General features: G+C 37.2%; 2 protein-coding genes across 2 annotated transcripts in view; both read left to right on the top strand.

Annotated features, from left to right (window-relative positions):
• Positions 1-14,548, top strand: part of IL17RD (interleukin 17 receptor D) — a 40,762-nt gene extending 26,214 nt beyond the window's left edge. The window contains exons 3-13 of the mRNA XM_071755858.1: positions 269-394; positions 981-1,099; positions 1,545-1,665; positions 2,663-2,707; positions 2,798-2,949; positions 3,704-3,769; positions 4,309-4,363; positions 5,232-5,342; positions 5,518-5,702; positions 7,983-8,922; positions 11,113-14,548. Coding sequence (XP_071611959.1) covers positions 269-394; positions 981-1,099; positions 1,545-1,665; positions 2,663-2,707; positions 2,798-2,949; positions 3,704-3,769; positions 4,309-4,363; positions 5,232-5,342; positions 5,518-5,702; positions 7,983-8,922; positions 11,113-11,228 — 2,036 coding nt within the window. The 3' untranslated portion in view covers positions 11,229-14,548. The remainder of the gene's footprint in view (positions 1-268; positions 395-980; positions 1,100-1,544; positions 1,666-2,662; positions 2,708-2,797; positions 2,950-3,703; positions 3,770-4,308; positions 4,364-5,231; positions 5,343-5,517; positions 5,703-7,982; positions 8,923-11,112) is intronic.
• Positions 14,549-19,702: 5,154 nt separating this feature from the next.
• The window catches only part of ARHGEF3 (Rho guanine nucleotide exchange factor 3), a 102,943-nt gene continuing 102,082 nt past the window's right edge, over positions 19,703-20,563 (top strand). The window contains exon 1 of the mRNA XM_071755852.1: positions 19,703-19,880. The gene's annotated coding sequence lies outside the window, so the exon portion shown is untranslated. The remainder of the gene's footprint in view (positions 19,881-20,563) is intronic.

The following is a 20,563-nucleotide window of genomic DNA, read 5'->3' as shown; positions in this document are numbered from 1 at the left end:
TTCATGTGTTTTTCAGTGTCCTGAGCCAAAAGCTTCATTTAGTTTTACTATATTTATACTGTTCTCAATATTGGTGAAATATCAGAAAATTAGCTTAATTCTTTATTTACACAGAAAAATACTGGTCATGTTGGAAAATGGGTGCTTGAATAGATCTTTAAGATTGTGTGGTGTTGGCAGATTATGATTTAATTGCCCTGGTATGGCACAAGAACATAGACTTGATTTTTTTTTTCTTCTTAAAATGTCTGTTTCTCCATATTTTTAGACTGCACACCTTATCTGAATTCAGTGGGAAAACACGTAATTGGAGATGTGCAGAACATAACTATCAGTCAGTATGCATGTTATGAACAGGTTGCAGTTACAATCCTTTGGACAGCAAATGCCATTGGTAAGTAGTAGAGAAAAATGGGCTAAGCCATCATGTCTTCATTAATAGCTTCTTAATGATTGGTGCTAAGTAAAATAATTAAATTGTAATTGGAATCAGAAGCAAACCAATTAAAAATTTATAACAGCTTTGCAAAGCTGCTGTTTTTACTAGCACACTTCGATCTGGTAATCTCAGAAATTGTAGGAAAATGTTATAAAGGAGTATTTCTATAATTTGCTGGCAGAATGTTTTATTTTATGGCTAATAATGGAAATGTTAAGTTACTTTGAAGTATTCCTGGGTGTGATAAAGGTAGTGATAACTTATATTGCAGTGATAATTTGGAAGCCCCATCTGAGATGTGGGCACCTCTGCTTAATTATGTAGTAATTGCAGTCTTTGCCAAAGGTTGAATTCCAAACAGGCAAGATAGAAAATGTGTAAAGTACTGACACACAACAACAGGTTCCAAAACAGAAACTTATTTCATATGAATGGTAAGTTTTATTTTTAAAAACAAATTAAATAGATTCAGATCACAGAAAATGCCACATTATACATTTTAAAATATTACTCTTTTATTTAAATGTCTTGCTGTCTGCAGGGATTGAATACCTGAAAGGATTCCGAGTGATACTTGAGGAGTTGAAATCAGAAGGAAGGCAGTGCCAGCAGATGGTTTTAAAAGATCCAAAGCAGCTCAGCCCCAGTTATAAACGAACAGTAAGTGCTGTTTTAAGAAAAGTTTCGTTGTTGCTTGATTATGTGACTGATCTTGAAGGTATTTATGTGGTGCATATAAATCTAAATAAATCTCAAAATATATGCTCAATGTCCTGTTTATTGGATGCAGGTTGCTTCCAAAAAGTACTATTCCTTTAATGATAGTTGTTGACCTAGAGGCAAATCTAGTCACCTTCTATAGAATCTTTCCTGAAGGTGGAAACTGTGAATTGGGTGACTCTGGTCTATGGGTGGACCATGTGTATTAGTCCACATCCAACCCTGTACTGAGATTCCTCGTGTCAGTGTGTAATAGAGGGGTAGGTAAAGGATTCTTGATGTATGGATTTCTGCTTATGTCTGGAAAACCGTGGGCTTGTTTTGAAAGAAGCTTTCAGTGACAATAGTTGATTTTAAAATATGTTACAAACTTGTCTTTTTGTAGGGAATGGAATCCCAGCCCTTTGTAAATCTGAAGTTTGAAACAGATTACTTTGTAAAGATTGTTCCTTTTCCATCAATTAAAAATGAAAGTAATTATCACCCATTTTTCTTCCGAACTAGACGTAAGTATTGCATATCATCTCTTCATCAGTGGGTGCCCCACTGTGCCTCTCTTTTTAGTTTTCACAACAAAAGAAATTAGTAGATGAGGATGCTAGATGAGTCTGGGTTTAGATACTGACACAATCTTGAAGGATGATCTGGGTGTTGGAGAAGATCTGGTGTGGAAAGAATTAGGATGCCACAGATAAGTTAGGAATTAGGATGCCACAGATAAACATATGGTACATGATAATACATGTTAGGCAACTATCAGAAAAGTCTCAGGTAGGCCTGAGATGATCTCAGGAGTATTTGACTCATGAAGATGGTTTCTTCCTTCTCTCTGGGCATTATGGTGAAGCTCACGATTTTTCCTGATTTTGAGTTAACAATTTAAAAAACAGGTATCTAGAGACAGGTACAGATGAGTACATACAAAATTAGATAGCAAAAAGTCAAGTTGAATTTCTAAAAATTCCTTCACAATTCTCATTGGTGTTAGAGAGATGAACTTGAATAATCTCCTGAGTGCTTAAACAGTGTGATGAGAAACTGCAAGTATGCCGGAGGGTGAAATGTTGGCATTTGTCCTACTTACATTTCTCTGTCCTATAAAGTTTTAAAAAATATTTTCACATCTTTCAGTTGATGAAGACTGCAGTAACATTTAGCTTTGTAATGGTGCTCAGCATGCTTACTTACCCTGAGTAATTTAAGACAGGTTTCAAATTCCTGTCCTGCCATGCTGTATCTGGTTCTATCCCTTTTGATTCGCCTAGGAGTGCTATTTTCAAATTAATGAACCTGTGTTTTTCATATAAAGATGGGAAGGGACTGAAAATTGTAAAAAAGAATCTAAATATGCCAAATTTTTTAACTCTAGGCATACTAAAGACTGGGAAAGAAATTAGGGGCATTGTTTTCAAAATTATGAATTCCCTTCTTTTGACCTCTTTCTATTTAAATATCATAGCATTTTGATACTGTAACATTAATAATTTTTGTGTTTATTCATAGCATGTGAATTGTTGCTACAGCCAGAAAACCTTGTCTGCAAACCTTGTAAGTGAAATTAAACTATCTGTAAATTAATCTCACAAAAAGTTACTGTAGAGTCACTTTTTTCCAATTCGTTAATATCTCCCCTGACAGACTGGAAACCAAGAAATCTGAATGTTACCCAGCAGGGATTTAACATGCAAGTGTCCTTTGATCATGCACCTCACAGTTTTGGGTTTAGATACTACTTTCTTCACTACAAACTTAAGCATGAAGGGCCATTTAAACAAAAGACCTGCAAACAGGTATGTTTCTGAGTTTTGCAACTCTTAAAAGCACAAATCCTATTAACATTAGATATTCTGAGGTATTATAGAAACTTAAAAAACTTAATAGAATACTACCTGGCTTGAAATTTGAAACAATTTTTTTATTATTTATGTAAATAATATATTATGATAGCACTCATCAGGCAAAACCAGGCTTAAGGGCTTTGTTGGAGCTGGATTGTATAAGCACATGGGAAGAGACTGTTCTCCCTCTTGAAGATGCTACAAATATTTAGTACTTTAAACTGCATTTTTATTGTATTTATGTATAATTTCCTAGCTTTTTATTTCATCTTGGCACCAAATTTGACCACTTCATGGGTAACCCATATGAGCTGGTATCACAAGATAGTTCTTATTTCAGTATGTCTGTGGAATTAGGCTCCCTGTGATTTTGAACAGCTGCTTTTCTGACTTTGGTTAGTACTCAGTGACAAGTTTCTTAGCACTGGTCAAGCTTTCATCCTGCTCTCCTGCTAGGGAGCTTCAGGACATAATGTACAGTTTATGTATTAGACCTAACTTTTAAGAGGTTTTTTTTACAATTAACCATATTTTAGTTCTGCAGGAAGAGAACTGTTGTCTTTATGTATCTGGAGAGACTTAGTTTTGCTGGTTTAAAGTATCTGATATAGGAGGCCACTAATTTCTAAATCAATGTGAATGTATTTTTTATTACATTGTAAAAGTATGTGAATGGCTTGCACAGTATTCTCTTTCTTTGATGTAGGAGCAAAACACAGATACTACAAGTTGTATTCTTCAGAATGTATCTCCGGGGGATTATATAATTGAGGTAATATTTATAGTCACTTGTACAACAGCTGACTTAGTATGTTTATGGAGAAATTAATTGAAATTATATTATTGCTGGTAACTTTTTGGTAAAATTTTGCTTCAGGCATTCCTACTCAATTACCTTGGGCAAGTAAAAGTTTTTAAACAGATTGTTCTTCACCACTCCATAGCTTTGTTTCCTTGGGTGCATAGCAATTTCATCTGTGCCTTTAAGTAAACTTGTGGGCCTGCATCATTCTTGGGCTTAAGTTTTGTTAACTGAAATTTTGTGGTTTGGTTGATTTTTATGGTACTTAAAAATTATTTCTCTTGATGCTGACAGCATGGGAACTCTGAAAGTTAATGTTACGACAGTAAACTATGTACCAACAAATATAAATTTTCTAATTACTTGTTTGTGGTGCTCTTTATTTTGCCTTTTTGAACTATAAATTTCTTTGCATTTCGTCATGAAAGCTGTTACATTTGTTTACGTATTGTAGAAAATAAATAAACCTAAATTTCCACAAAATAAAATACAACTTTTACTTTTCAAAGCTGCTCGATGACACTAATACAACAAGGAAAACGATGCATTATGCACTAAAGCCAGGTATGAGTTTTGGTTTTTAAACAGTTTGCAATATTTACCTTATTAATTTAACTTGATGTTGGAATTAAATACTGATTTGGCCTGTGTCTGCCATAATCAAGACTACTGATGAAATTGTGCTATGATCTTTTGACCTAATGAAAAAAGAGTAGACATGCATGTTTGTACATACACATCTGCATCTCTGTACATTTATATTTGATATATTTCCATCACTGGAAATCTTTGTGAGAAAGTCACTGTTGTTATATATATGGGTATGAAGAATCACAGCCTGCAACTGATGCATGCAATAATGTGGAAATAATTTAATGAAACTGTGAGGGCTGTTGCCTGAATGTGCTGCCTGCCTGTATATTTTCAGCCCCTGAAATGAAATTAAGCAGTCCATAAAATCTGTAAGGTGAATGATTGGCCTGTCAATGTATTAGACCAGTTATTGAAAAGCTAAACAGAGATTTCCAGGAATGGAACTACAGACACAAAAAGTAGCCACGCTTAAAGGTATCGGGCAAAATGAACTGAATCCCAATGGATGTTGCTGCAGGTAGAATGTGCAGGAAGGCAGTTCTTTCTAAGCGGGTGATTCAGCACCCTGGAACAAAAATCTACCAGGTCTAAGTGGGTATTAGGTACTTTATGGAGACTACACTTCATATGAAGGTGGCATGTAGCACTAAGTACTTCTGGCAGTCACTCTAATGTGGTGGTGATGGGAGCAATCCTCATAAAACCTATTTAAAATGGAGCAGAACATGATGTTTGATTTTACTTTATATTTGACAGTTACCTGGTAATAGTTTACTGCAGCAGTTTATTATTATTATAGCTTATTTGCATATGGCTAATTCTGGTTTATTTTTCAAAGTACATTCCCCGTGGGCTGGACCGATAAGAGCTATTGCCATTACAGTGCCCCTCGTTGTCATCTCAGCATTTGCAACACTTTTTACAGTGATGTGCCGCAAGAAACAGCAAGGTAAGAGGGTTAATTCAACACGGAGTTCCATTTAAAGATGCACTGTAGAGGAAAGAAATATCTTTTGAAAAAAAGTCATTACTGTATGCACTTATAGTGAGCTCAACAAAGTCTTAAAAAATCAAAATTAGATGAAGCTTTACAGTGTGAACTCTCTTTCTCTCTTCCAATTTAGAAAATATATACTCCCATCTAGATGAGGAGAGCTCAGAATCTTCAGCATATGCTGCAGGTCTCCATGTGGAAAGACTTCGTCCTCGGCCAAAAGTGTTCATCTGCTATTCCAATAAAGATTGCCAGAAACACATTAATGTCATCCAGTGCTTTGCTTATTTCCTTCAGGACTTTTGTGGCTGTGAGGTAAATGCAGTATTTCTTCTGTACACAATAATTTCCGTAATTGAAACAAAACCCTCAAAGCTCCTCATAAAATATGTGCTGAAAATGAGGTATTTCATTCTTTCCTTTCCACAGAGATAACTTTTGTTATGCTTCCAAATATTTGTTATATAAATTTTCTTTACATAGGGAAAGGAACAGATCACAGCCCACACAAAAAACAGAGTAGGGGAAAATCACTACATTGATTCCAGGACATCCATTCAGCCATGTTTAGCTTGTTTCCTATTAATTGCCTTTTTTGTTTAGAAGGCTTTGCATCTTCATAGTTGTCATCCACAAAGAAGTATCAGTGTCTACCTAATATACTTAAGTATTCCTAAAATACATTTTATATTGCAATTTTAAAGTAATTCAATATATGTATTACTTTTTATTGATTTTTTTTTTTACTCCCCTTCTGTTCCAATAATGCTGTAAAATCAGCATGTCTTGTTTTTAGTTTAAAACTATGAGAAAGACATTAAAATTCTTACTTTGAATGAAGAGGCTTAGAATCTCAGACTGATATCTAAAATGTAACCAACATGTGGCCAGTCTTTCACTTTTCCACCATAAAAAGGCAAGAGAATTGTTAGTCTACTCCAGCTGCATTTTTATCCTTCATCCGTGATTTTAAATGGATGAAATGTTTTTTTCAACTGCAAGTCTGGCCTCTAGTGGCCGAACACAGCAACAGAATCAATGCTTCGTGTCACAGGGGTAGTCACCATTTGTTCTTATGTTCAGAATAGTTCAGGTAAGGTGTTAGAGAAGTAATTTACTTGAATCCCTGTTTTAGAGATGTACTGTAGCCCTGCTATGCCATACCATACATCTTCGGAATAGTGTTAAGGTGAACTTTTACTGCTTATAGCAGTTATACTATGTACCATGAAGCATATGGGATCAGACCTAATTTAAGATTTATATAACAAAATATTGACAACACCTACATAAAGAAATAGCATGTTATTTTTAAAGCTGTGGAATTTAATATAAAATCTGATGCTGAATGCACAATGGCACAGTTTCACAAGTATTGTTATTATTCATATGGAATTACAATGTTTTACCATAAAAGAAAGAAACAGTGTCATTCATTAGCCATTTACAGTAACAACTCAACAACTCAGTAAAAACTCCTTTCTCAGGGTAGCAGATCAGACAGTCCTTTTAAGCACAGGAACAAAAATAGGCCCAAGAGAAAAGTTATCTGCATTGTACCTTTATCAGAGTATCTCCCAAGCAGCTGTAAGATGACTTCTTTTCTCCATGAATGGAATAGTTCAGTAGGAAAGGACCTACAACGAACACCTGGTCCAATTTCCTGAACAGTTCAGGCATGATCACTTTCTTCTTTTAGCTGACTGGTGACAGTTCAATGAGTCTGTGTGTTGAGTCTGTGTGTTCCATGCATCTATCTACTCTGTCTTGTGATATGGCAAAGTTTTCCATGCTGTTATGGGTGATATAGCAGAGCATAATTACTTTGATCTCTGGAATAATGCTTCAGAGAAGACTATAAGTTGGTTTGTGTGTCTCTTTTTCAAGCTCTTTTCATATGTTTTTTCTGTTATTCTATTGCTCATTTTTTCTGTTGTGAGATAAAGCATCGTGTCCTCCATCTTGACTGAGTACAAAATAGGAACACTCTCATGATAAAATTTTTCATAGCTTTCTTATCAGAGATAAGATGCTGCTTCTTTTCATTCTAACTGAAAGGACTCTGTTACTGTGTTTGCATCTAGGCATGAACATTCTTGGCATTAGACTTTCTTAATAGGCAAAAGAATTGCATTACATTCAGCACATAATAACTCAAATATATTCTTTGAGTAATAAATCACCAGCAAAATGAGTTCATATAGTAACTAGGATTCTTGTTTAAAGAAACAAAAAAATAGTCTGAAAGGCTTTTTTTTTTTCCCTTTAGCAATTCTCGCACTTTCTTAGTCTAGTGAAATATTCAGCCCTCAAGCAAGGCTCAAAATTTATGTGAGGCCTTGCTTATTTATGAATTACATGGTTAGCATCACTAATTCCAGTTTATCCACTATCAGTGCTATGTTAATTACTATTTATTTCTCTTTTTAAAAAGCTAATATTTGCATTGGGGGCAAGCTATTTACACTGATCATTAATTTTAATTTTTGGGTAAATATAGCAGACTCATTTAGTATGGCTCCTTTAAATTTTATTAGCAAATGTATATAGTAATCTAATAATGAATATCAACCAGGATGTTTTTTTGTTTTCCAGGTGGCTCTAGATTTGTGGGAAGATGTAAGAATTTGTAAAGAAGGTCAGAAAGAGTGGCTTATTAAAAAAATAAATGAGTCCCAGTTTATCATCATTGTGTGTTCCAAGGGAATGAAATACTTTGTAGAAAAAAAGAACTGGAAACACAGAGGGGCAACCAAAGATGCAGGAAAAGGAGAACTCTTTCTGTTTGCTGTGTTGACTGTTGCAGAGAAGCTTCGTCAAGCCAAGCAGAATTCAAGTGACCTCTGCAAGTTCATTGCAGTCTACTTTGATTACTCCTGCGAAGGAGACATCCCTGGTATTCTGGATCTAAGTACAAAATACAAACTCATGGACAATCTTCCTCAGCTGTATTCACATTTACACTCCAGAGATCTTAGTGCACAGGATTCAGAGGTGTTTCCTGTTAACATTAGTAAAAGGAATTATTTCAGGAGCAAATCTGGGAGGTCCCTTTATGTCGCCATTTGCAATATGCATCAGTTCATTGATCAGGAGCCAGACTGGTTTGAGAAGCAATTTATTGCATTTCCTCCACCTTCTTTACATTACTCGGAGCCTGTCATGGAGAAATTTGATTCAGGCTTGGTTTTAAATGACTTAGTGAATAAACAGGTGGTGGATGGTGATTTTTACCTGAAAACAGATGTAAATATTGCTTCCGCAGGGAATTCAGATTCCCACTGTATAATTCAGCACTTAAACCTTGGAGAAGATACAGAAACTCAGGACATTCAAGGTAGTGGCAGCTCTGTCCTTCAGCCATTGTTACATGTTGTTAAAGCTTCAAATCCTAAAGATATGCCTCGAGATTCTGGAATCTATGATTCATCTGTTCCTTCATCTGAATTATCTTTACCTTTAATGGAAGGACTATTGACTGACCAAACTGAAACATCTTCCATTACAGGAAGTGTTTCTTCATCTTCAGGTTTAGGTAAGATACAGCAGTGTTTTAAAAATTATATTAATTTATTGTGAGCATATTTCTACCTTCTTAAAACACTTACGTGATGAACCATATATAAGGCTGCAGAAGAATGTAAGCATTGTATAACAATGGTAAAAAAGATAGGGATCAGTAACTGTAGAAAAATTAATCTTTTCTTAACTTATTGGGGGTTGGATACTTAAGTAAGATTTCACTAAAATTCTATTAATAAATCCCTTCTCATTTATGGATCTATTATTGGAGAGACGGCTTCTTTCTTCCAGGGGCTCCTTGGCAGCTGGGATGCTTAGCTGACAGCTGTGTGGTTTAATCAAGAGAGTGATATGATGAACCATTCTTACAGAATGCCAATAAATTTAAAACTGACATCCTGATTTACTCCAGCACATACTGGAACCTTAAAGGATATAGTCTGTGCTGTGGTTAACTCAAGTTTCAGAATGACATTAATCTTGTCAGCAGATACGGGGCTTGGGGGGAATGAACAACTGGCTTTCAGTGGAGGATTCCAAATGCTTGGAAGACATTCTCTGAAATAGATACCCAGATTAGATGCTTACAGTTAGAAGGTGTAAATATTGTCTCAGTCTATATAAAAAGCTTCTCTGGCCTTACTACTTACAGTATGTAGGACTGGCATCACAAGTACTTTAGTGTGGAACGTTCTAGTGATATTATTAATAGGATAAAACTGCTGTTTGCTGAAATTTTCCTGAAGCAGCTACAACAGGAGAATATTGCCTTTTGATGGTGAAATGCTGTTCTGCTTTCCTGACAGTGAGCTAATTTGTTAGACTTCTTTTGTGGCTAAATGGACTGTGTTGGGTTTTTTTTATTATTCAGCTAATAAATAATTTTATTATTCAGATAATAATACTAATGTTTGATGCCAGCATTATCCTGGGGGAGAGAATATAGATGTTTACAGATACAACATCTCTATCTATAGACTAGATAGTCTATAGGACAAAATAACTAAAACCTGAGAACTTTTCAGGTACAAAAAATGCAGATTTACTGATTTAATTATGTAAGCCACAAATGCTCTGTTATTGTTCAAAAAATACTATGTTCTTTAATTTCCTGCCATCTTCTAAAATAGTCTTTTCTCACATTAAAAAAAAAAAAGAAAAAAAAAGTTAAGAAGAGATTATATCTGTAAATGTTCTATCGTTAGATGATAGTAGGATGTTAGTTTAAAATTTGTGGCCTCTTGGTAAGAATCCTCTACCAGTATTCCCCTCCTGATTAAATCACAGAGCTCTCAGCTGGGTATTCCAGCTGCCAAGGAGTCACTGGAAGAAAGAGGTAGTCTTTTCAGAAATTAATTCTCAAGTCACATACCTTCTAAATAACATGTTTCATCTATTGAAGTTAAACATTATAGCACTAGCTCGTAGAGTTGGATCTTAGCACTGATGTTCCCATATCTTCAGAAGGCATCATAATTTCTACCATTTTCCTGTTTGCTGTGTCTGCCTAAAAGCACCACCCTGAGTGACTGTCACTCTAACCTCCCCACACCCAAATCCCAGACCTCATTTAGGTGCAGGGTACAAAGGAACCAGGATCTAGAATGTTTATATGCTTAAAGAAGAGTAGATAGATTTTTTTTTTCCTAAGCTTTCGCAAGTTCTAAAATTTGGGCATGTCCAAATTATTACTCTGAATCCCCGTACGATTTCTGTTCTGGCTACATATATTTTATCTGTTACTTGTTCAGAATAGAAATTATTAGCTCTGTCATTTAGCATCTCAAGGTAGATCTTTCCTTTCTTCTTTAAAGGAAAGGTTGATTTAATATTTTTACTTAAAATCATGAGTCACATAATTAGTAATACTTTTTGTCTTGCAGTGCAGTGCATGTGCAGGCTACTGAGCTGCAAAGGAAATGCTAATATTGGGCACTATCAGCTGAAGTTCAAACCACCTTATATGTGAGGAAGTACCAACAACCAAACCCTTGCTAGGTCCATTCACTAATAAGGTCTTCTCTAAGAAACCTTTCCTGGGGAGAAAATTTCTATAAATTCTTTAGGCAGTTACTGAGCATGGCAGTTCAGTGTCATGAACACATGGGATGTGAGCCAGATGGTCTTCATAGGTTTCCTTTATGTTGATCAAATACAAAATGAGTGTTTTAATTAATGAACTATTTTTTTTTTCTCTTTACAGGGGAAGAAGAACCTCCTGTAATTACTGCTACAAAATTCTTAGTGCCTGGAATATGCAAAGCAGAACTTCATTGCCACATCCATACTGATGAACTGCAGGCAATTGCTCCTTTATAATACACAACAACATTTTGATGCATTGCCACTTTATCAACAGTCTCTGTTTATGCTTTAACTACCACACTGTCTCAGCACTAAATCTACTTGAAGGAATGAATATTCCCTGAAGATGATCTTTTATTCCTAAGGTATTATTTTTTATGGCCAGTAAACTTGAATCTCTTGGTCTTTTTATATAAAGTCTTTCATGATTTGGGAAATGCAGCGTGAAAAAATAGCTGAGACTACATTTCAAATTTATTCTTATTACTAATTTAAACACCATGATGTTATACTGTTTACAGATGCCATAGTAAAAATTGACTTTTTTTGCTAGAAATAATCTTGCAACTGGACAGAAAATAACTTGGGACATTGTCTTAGTAAATGTTATAATCCAGCCTCTAGTGTTAAGTGCTGGCATACTTGATGACAAGAATTTTGTAGTGAATGAGACCAGGATTTTTTCAGAAGTAAGATAAAATACCAAAGGTGAAATGAAGAAATTCTCCATAAGAAGAAATAATTTTCTTTTAGAAATGCTTGAGCTCCTTTTCTCAAAATCTCCTATCTTTCCCAAATGTTAATGTTCCTCAGTATTTAATTTCAGATAAGTGCATATCTTCCTTTTCTGTATGAATCTTCTATCTCTTCCCCACCATCTGTCTATGATGACTCACAAATAGTACCATACTGATTCTGAAATATTTTTGTAATAGACAAAAATATAGATCCTGCATATGATGAGCAATACCATGGAAACCAGGTTCATCCTGAGAGGCCTAATATAAAGATTACTTTAAAGAGATGGGGGAAAGAAGACCAAATTGTGTGTTTCAGGTATAATTCTGTATTTGCTCAGCCATGAGATTAGTATGCATTACGGGGGATTTCATTATCTTTCAAGGCCATGCTGCTACAAAATCACCTGGGGTAAACCAAGAGAAGCAGTTAACACAGGCATGAACACTTCTTGATTTGAGCCAAGCAGTAAACAGAAGCCTCTGTGTTATTTTGCAGTTATTTTTTACTGTATAGTTATCATTAATTAGTGATTAAGATAGCCTACTATTATTAGTGTTATATTAACAAAAAATGCTAATACTAAAACCGGACATATTTATGTATAGACATAAAGCATGCATGTCCTTTTTTTTGCAGTGATCAGGTAGGCTTACCAGCATCCAAAATATCCCTGCTGTTTCCAAAGAGCAGCTTTTCATAAGTAGAACCCATCTGTGTAACTGCAATTTTAGGCATGAGTATAATAAGCATGGTAACAGCAAATAGTCAAGAACAGCTCATCAGGGTACCTTTGGTAATTTTGCTCATGGAGTCAGATTCTGTCTTGATTAACCTGCCTTGACATTGCACTAACAGGGGGTTACATTAGGAATACACAAAGGGAGAACTCAAACACCTGAAATATTCTCCAAGTTTTGAGAGGTGAGAATTAGACATTGCTGTTATGTTATATTAGCCATGTTTATAGCATGAGATAGAACTATTAAACTAGTGATGGTTTGTCTAAATTAAGTATCTTTAAACTCCTGGTTGGTTTTTTTTTTTCATCAGCTTCATAAAATCACAGAATGGTTTGGGTTTGAAGGGTCATTGAAGATCATCTAGTTCTAACCACCCTGCCATGGGCACAGATGCCTTCCACTAGACCAGGTTGCACAAAGTTTATATTTAATAATGTGAATTAAAAAAAAAAAAAAAAAAGTAGACTCAGATGGAATAAGAAAGTATTGTAGCAATTCTCTGAGCATAAACGTGGATGGCAGAACCCCAGCATGCTTTGCAATTGTAATACAGAATTCTGTGCTCAATTAGAAGTGTGTAACAGAATTGTACAGCCTTGCCCATTAACTTACTCTTCCCAGTTGCTGAATTTGAAAGAACACTAACAGGAAAACCTCAAACTTGCAATACCCAATATTAAGTGTACTTTTAAGTAGACAGTGAATCATCTGCATCTTTAGTTGATGGGGTTTTATTATGCTGTGCTTTGGGCTGTACTGAAAGCCAAGTTCTTCATGTTTTCCTGTTCTTTGAAGTTGAAAAATCCCTGGGTTAAACTAGGCAGAATAATCTAGAGGTAAATGGTCTCTCCACTAAATCCAGTAGTGACAGATCTTGATTCAGTGAAATTCTTGTCATTTTGCTAGAGAAAGTGTTTGGATTGATAAGACACAGGAAGAAAGGTTACCAGCTGTGTGCTGAAGGGCTGCTGTGCATAGAAATGCCAAAGCTGCAAAACATGAGGTAGGCAGCAATTTCTTAGCAATTAGCTGCTGGAGGTAATGCTGTTTTCCTCCATAAAAAGTCACAGCTCACATACTGTCATTTTATGCTAGACCAAAGATTGAGAAGATTTCCTGGTTTTGTTACATTCAGTAGGGGAATTGGTGTTACTTAACAGAATTAGGTTTTCATTTTGAGCTCTAAGAAAGATCAGTTTTGAAAACAGATTAAGGCAGTTGCCCAAATAACTTGTTGTTAATGTTTTTATTCCCTCAAAATTTGCTGTATAACCCTGCAATTCTTATTTTTATCAAATTATATAAGGTCTGTGTAGATGTCGATCAAACCTGTTGGGGGTGGGGGGGAGGAAAGAATTCCTTTGCTCCTTCTTAGCATAAGGTAGAAACAGTATATTGTGTGTCCTCAGAAGAAAGAGAATATAATTAAATGAAAGTTTGGAGTAGGACAATCCCACACTTGGAATATACAAAACTGAGAAAAGTAATGCTTATCTGATTTAGTATGTTTTTTTGTTGTTCTTGTTGCTTTGGGTTTTGTTTTGTTTTGTTTTTACAAAGCCATAGTGCTTTAAAAAATTAGGAAAATGTTGTGTATATTAAGTTGCTGGAAGAACACAATACAGAATTTGCAAGAATTCTGTATTTTTGCTCCAATTAGAATTACAGCAAACATCCTTGTACAGAAACATTTTAAAACCCAGTAGGTTAATACACATCCTAGATTTTAGCTTCCTACCATTTTCAAGAATTATTGAACTCCAAACAGAGTATTAATGATGAAAGGGTCCATTTAATTTCCACTAAACTCAAGTGTGTGGACACTTAGGATGTTTTAAAATGTATTTTCTGGGAGGGTGGAAACAATATCAGAAAGCTGAAAGTTCAAGATACAGCTTTGTGTGTGTGTGTGTGTGCTCAACATTTTCAATACGTGTAGTTATTGTCATAATTTGTACCTGTACATAAATACATAAACTATTGAAAATAGAATGCAGGTAACATTTGCAGAACTAGAATTTTTATGATACTATGATTTAGAAGTTAAATATAAAAATAAAACATTTTTGTTCAGCTTCTTTCATCAGGCTTTTTTTTTAGTATGAGGAAACTTGGCATAAAAGTCTTAATTGTTTTATTCAAAACACTTTTTTAATGCATTTATGCACACCACGCAAATAACCAAGGCTCTCCAACTGCTATTCATACTATATTTGGAAGTGAAACATATTTTGGTGGCTGTCAAGAAAATGTAAGAAATGTTAATTTTCTAAAACTTCTGTATAGGGTAAACTGGGTCTGATTTTTTGTTTTGTTTTTTAAATAAAACCTGCTTTAATATGGTTTTTCATAATTATTTTTCCTATATCCTTCTTGAAGGTCTCCTAGCAGTACATAGCTCTGTATATGAAGGGAAACCTATCTACACCAGCCACAAAAAACTAAAATAACCTGGATTTGATTAATTTTGTCGAAGAGGATGTGATAATTTACTAAGATTTATATGCTTTTTGTTTTCATTCAAGTGCATTTCAAAGGACCGTTTCAATCAATGAACACTGCAAAGTCTCATTTCTGGGATAAGCCTTGAAACCACTCATATTCCTTATGTTGCTCAGGTAAATGAAGGGTTTTATAATGGACTTTTGGTCTGGCACAATCAACCCTAGAATGCTATAGAAGAATCTGTAAGAAATCTGTAAAACTTGTTATTATTGAAAACTTGAACTGCTTACTTAATATTAGGTATGTTGAATTTACAGGATGGTGTTTGAAATGTACGTATGTGTTGTCCTCTTGGAGCCCTTGTCCCACAATTCCTAATTTCTGCTTCTGTCATCAGGTAAATCAGAGACATTCAGAAGGTTCACTAAACACGAGAATAGTTGAATTAATAATTAAAAAAGAATTTTGATGTTACTTCACTGTAATTGGACTTTTGAGATTTGTTATCCATATGTATATTCTGCAGTCCTCATCTCTGCATCCTCTGCCTTGGAGCCCTGAACATGAGGGACATTGTGGCTGAAAGAAGATGGAAGAAAAGTGTTGCTCTAATTTTTATACCTTCACTTTAAAACATAAGAACCATCAGGATGCTTTCCTGATTGATATTTGGAAACTGTTGGCAAAAATTCTTCCACCTTCAGGGCATGGAAAGATAGGCTTCAATATGAGGATGAGTGTATGAATAATGCATCTTGAAAAACTTAAGTTGTCATTTTTCTTTTTTATCTTGCATTTAAATACTGTGGTGAATTGATACTGAAATCATGCACACACAAAACCCACCCCACAACAAGAAACACTTTTTCAATTACAGTGGAAAATGTGCCTTGCAGACAATATGTGAATTCAAACTACAACTGATCAGACTGAATTTACTTCTTAAAGGTCAAATGTTAAAGGCTGTGCTATAAATCAGCTGAAGGAATTTTCCCTGCTATCTGCTATAAATTGTTTTATTTTACTTGCTATTGGCTGTTGTTTTCCATAAAAAACGTAACATGGGTCAATTTATATCTTTTATAATGAGATACAACTTCATTCTTTATTCTCTTAGAGCTGATTTAATAAAGACTGATTTGCCTATGATGTTTATTTTTATGGGCAGTTGCATTGTTGACAAGAATTTCATATTTATGTTGATGGAAAAAGTAGAGATTGTTCATACTCTCCTGTTCACAAAAAGCAGAGGAAAAGGAAATGTTATTTCCTCAATGTCAGATGTGACCTAGATGACCAGAAACAAAGTGCTTGCCCATAATAACCTCAATGTTAAAACCTCAGTTCTTAGTGATTTTGGTATTATACTCCAATGTAGATGCTTTGGGAGGCATGGGAGTTTGAAAACATTAATGTGAAAATATGAAAAATGGCTGTATGATCAGTTATATATAGTTAGATATAATTGTTTATAATAAACTACTAATAGATGTAATAGTTATAATAGAGAATGCCAATGCAAGAAAAAAAAACAAAATGGAGAATTTTCTTCATCCATTAACAAAAAGCCTTCATTTTGAAAGGATAGGGAGCTGTAACCTTCATGGCTGATTTACTGCAGAAATAAAACTTACCTTTTTTTCTTGACTCTGCTGGTAGGTTCACGGGCCTTGGCAATAGATGGGAGGTGGAAATAGTGCAAGCGAGTGTATGGAATGCTGTTCTGCTGAGCTTCTGATTTAGCTGGAATTCTAACTATTTAGTTGCTACTGGTCTGCAAAATTATCTCCTCGAAGAGAGGCAGTCTTGTTGATTATACAAGTCAGGTAAATTTATTTCACAATAGTCTATATAATTGTTTTTTTTTTTTCCTCCACGGGAATAAATGCATCTGTGGTTTTACATAACTGTTAATGCTAGAACACATGGATGCTCCCTGTGCAGATATTCTGTATTAACCCTTTCACTGTAAATTCCTGGAACAGATAATCATGTTTATGTTGAGATTTTACTCAACCAAAAATATTTAGTTGTTAATAATCACAATATAATTTCCTAGGGAATACAAAAATTCAATAGATATGGAACCCAAGGTTATACAAAGGACCTGAGAGTCCAACAGAATTTTTTTTCTGTATTAGAGTAAAGCAATCTTTGGAGGCTACATTCTGCCTTTTATTGGAATACTGGATATTTCCAGCAACTGGAGATCCAAGAGTTCTTTATCACCTTTGACAGTACACTAGAAATACAGTTCAAAACTAAAAAGAGAAGTCTCTTTAGAAGCCAAATGAAACTGTGTTTCAAACAGAAAAGTTCACAGAAGGATTTTATATTGAGGAAGAAGTCCCAAGAATATTTTTACTGCAGCTAGCTACTGTCTGATGAAAGTAATCTACAGTGCAAGTTGTGGAACAATAATCATGGTATAAAGTCTTTTTCAGTAACATTTTCTAAGTCTTTTATGAGTGCTGTGGCCACACCCTTTTTACTAATGCTTTATTTCTCAGATGATTCAACCAGTTTCAGCGGGTCTGATTATGAAATCAGATACTAACAATGTGAGTGGGATGTACATCAGAGGAGCTTGGTGTGTCACAACTCAGATTTTGTCCCTCACAAGTGCACAACTGGGGATATAAAGGTCTTAAACAAATGTTATCCTCATATTACAAAAGAAAGGGATAGGCACGGGATCCACTTCAGTGCAGAGATGAGGCTGGTGTTAGCTGAAGACAGAAGGCAGGGATTCATGTTGGAGCCTTGAGCCATAAAGGTGCTTCTTTCAACAGTGTGTAGCCAGTTGGTGAATTTGACTAGAGATACCATTATTGCAGCTTTTGCCATTTTGTAATAACCTGCATGACAGAACAGGGCGCTGTTTATGCACCAAACAAGTTCTGTGGCACCCCTGCAACAAGCCAGCTACTGATGAGGCAGGGTGGGAAAAAGAGAGCTGCATAGCCAGAACTGTGAGAGAAGGGAGAGGTAGATTTGGGGCAGGTGATAATTTGTATTATTTCCTCTACCGTATTCCACAGAGACCTCTGAAATGTGAGTTAATTTAGGGCTGCCTTTTGATGGACTCCAGGGTCCTCTTTCAGCTCCATAGTACTTTTTGGTACTACTTCTCCTTAGGTGCACTGCTTGACATGAACCTGGTTGGCAAGAATGACTCCTATATAATTTTGATGAAAATCAGGAGTGATTTCATTGCGTCAGAATAATTAAAAGTGTGAATAGAATTAGACCTATTTGGCTTTAGCAATGTCTAATATAGGGGGTGTACCCATAAAAATAATTAGTCATCAACAGAAAGGAAACTGTCTCTTCTTTACTGTAGCTTTTGCAAACATGCCAAGGTGTGATTTAGGTGTTAGGAAGGAAACCACCTTTGCAGGAAACCAACTCTTTGCAGAAGAGTTGGACAATTCTTAGCTACTAAGGGTGGAGTGGCAATAATGAAGTGAATCAGGAAAGCAGGGTGGGATCCTTGTTTATAAACTTTATCCTCTTTGCATAGGCTGCCTTTAGGCCTGAGGAACACAGGGAGATTTTTTAAATATTCCTGCTCTTACCCTTAAATAGGCTTTTAAAAACATTTTATTAGTGTAACTGTCAAATATCACTGCATTTTAAGGTAATGTTTCAGACTGAAATAATAATATATTTAATACTTGCGTTCTATGTTTTACATACTAAAGAAAATTTCATGCTAGTTGAGATTTTAAAATGCTAAACAAACAATTACAAGTTCTATTGTATAATTATAATATTAAAGACCAGGATTTACAAATTAGTAATTACTAAAAAGTGTTAAATCTCCCTGGACTACATTTTTAGTTGATGTGGTGGAACAGATTCTGGTATGTTGTATAATTATAGAATTTACATCAACTAATCCTTCAATCCCTACATACATAAGTGGAAATTTTGAGGGCACATGAAATACACTAAAAGTGAAAGGTCTCTAAACTGAGCATTTCCAGATAAAAGAATAACAAATGGAGCTTTGAAACAGATCTAAAGCTGTTGCTTTTCTTTTACAGGCCTTTTAAGTCCTGAATAAGAAATGGACAGACACTTGCTGAGTAGCTCGCCACATTTTGTACCCCAGACACCAGACATAAATTAAAATAGAATAATTGCTTCTCAAGTAGGGTTAGGCTTTCCATTTGAAAGCTAACATCTTGCAGTGAGGTTTAATCTTGCACTTGTTTTGAATTGCTGAGGATAGAGATGTGTAGTAGACATATAGCCACCAGACCTTTTTTCAAGGAAATGTCTTAAATTCAATTTAATTTCTTCTGTTCGGATATTCAGGTATCCACTCCACTTTACACAGTATGGAAACACTCTGGAAATACAGCCTCATGTAAAGACATGGGTTCCAAAGGGTAAAGGCGGCGGTGGGAGCCGAGTCCCTGGGGCGCTCTGGGACCTGCAAAGCCCAGGGTCGGGGCAGCGGTACCGGGGCGGCCTGTCCGTGCTGGGGGGCAGGCCGGGGAGGTGAAGCCCAGGGCCCTGGAAAGAGAAAGGGGCCGGTCGTGCCATCGCTAAAAAAGCGGCGGCGGCGGCCCCTCGCCGAGGTGGGTAGCTCAGTGGACACCCAAAAGGGGGGGAGGCGGAAGGACGCACACCCGAGGACCAGATCCAAGTTGGGAGCGGAGAAACGAAGCGTGAGACACAGGGCGCGGAGCCCCCGGGCGGGGCTCAGGCGGTGGAAAGGGGCGGGTCCCGGGGGGCAGCGAGGGGGGCGGTGCACACCACGTCTCCTCCCTCCGCCTGCCCTGACAGCCGTCGGGTCGGCCCTGGAACCCCCCGCGTTCCCTCCGCTCCCGCCGCCGAGCGCTAACGGCTGCCCCTGCCCAGCCCCCGGCGACCTTTCTCGCCCCCCCTGGGGCGGCAGCTCTGCGAGCCGCATGCCCGGAGCTGAGGAGGAGCAGCAGCAGGGTGCAAGGTAAGGTGCTGTCCCTCGCTTCTGGGCTCTGCTTGGTGCTGGGCAGGGTGGCGGCTGCCTGTCAGAGCTGGAGGGACTCGGCTTCTCTGGAGCACCTGGAGGCGGCCAGGCTGGCAGGCACGGGGAGAGCCGGCCGCCTCGGGGCTGACCACAAAGGTTGCATTGTGCCTCGGGGGTACCCGCCGCTGCTGACGGGGCTGTGCACGGAGCGTAGCGCGGGTGCCTCAGCGGTTCATGAAGGGGATCCCGCCAGCTCCTGGTGAGGGAACGGACCCTGCTCCTTCATCTTTTCACGCCCCTCTCTGGCGATGACCCAGGAAGGGTGAGACTCGGGGTCCCTCACCCTCGGACCTTTGCGCCGCCAAGGTCGGTCTAATGCCAGTGGGAGGGGGGGTTGGGGAGGCGGGCGGGACCGCCGCCGCCTCAGGGACCCCCGAGCTCCGCTCGCGCCCGGCGGCCCTGTGAGGGGCCCTGAGGAGGCGGGCGCGGGGGGCGCCAACGGCGGTTGGAAGCGGCGGGCGCTCGACCCGCTTCCTCTCAGGGCTCGGCAGCGGGTTGGTTTCTTACTTATTTATTTTTAAAGAACTTCTAACGTTTATTTAAGGGCAGATTGTACGCGAATGTCAGTTCAGGGGGCAACCCCCGAGAAGGAAGGGGCAAAGTCCCAGGTGCCTGTTGCCTCC

Source organism: Heliangelus exortis, chromosome 12 (assembly GCF_036169615.1).
Source record: "Heliangelus exortis chromosome 12, bHelExo1.hap1, whole genome shotgun sequence".
In the NCBI taxonomy this organism is placed as follows: domain Eukaryota; kingdom Metazoa; phylum Chordata; class Aves; order Apodiformes; family Trochilidae; genus Heliangelus; species Heliangelus exortis.
The sequence above is the reverse complement of the archived record's forward strand: the minus strand, read 5'-3'. Positions and strand labels throughout refer to the sequence as shown.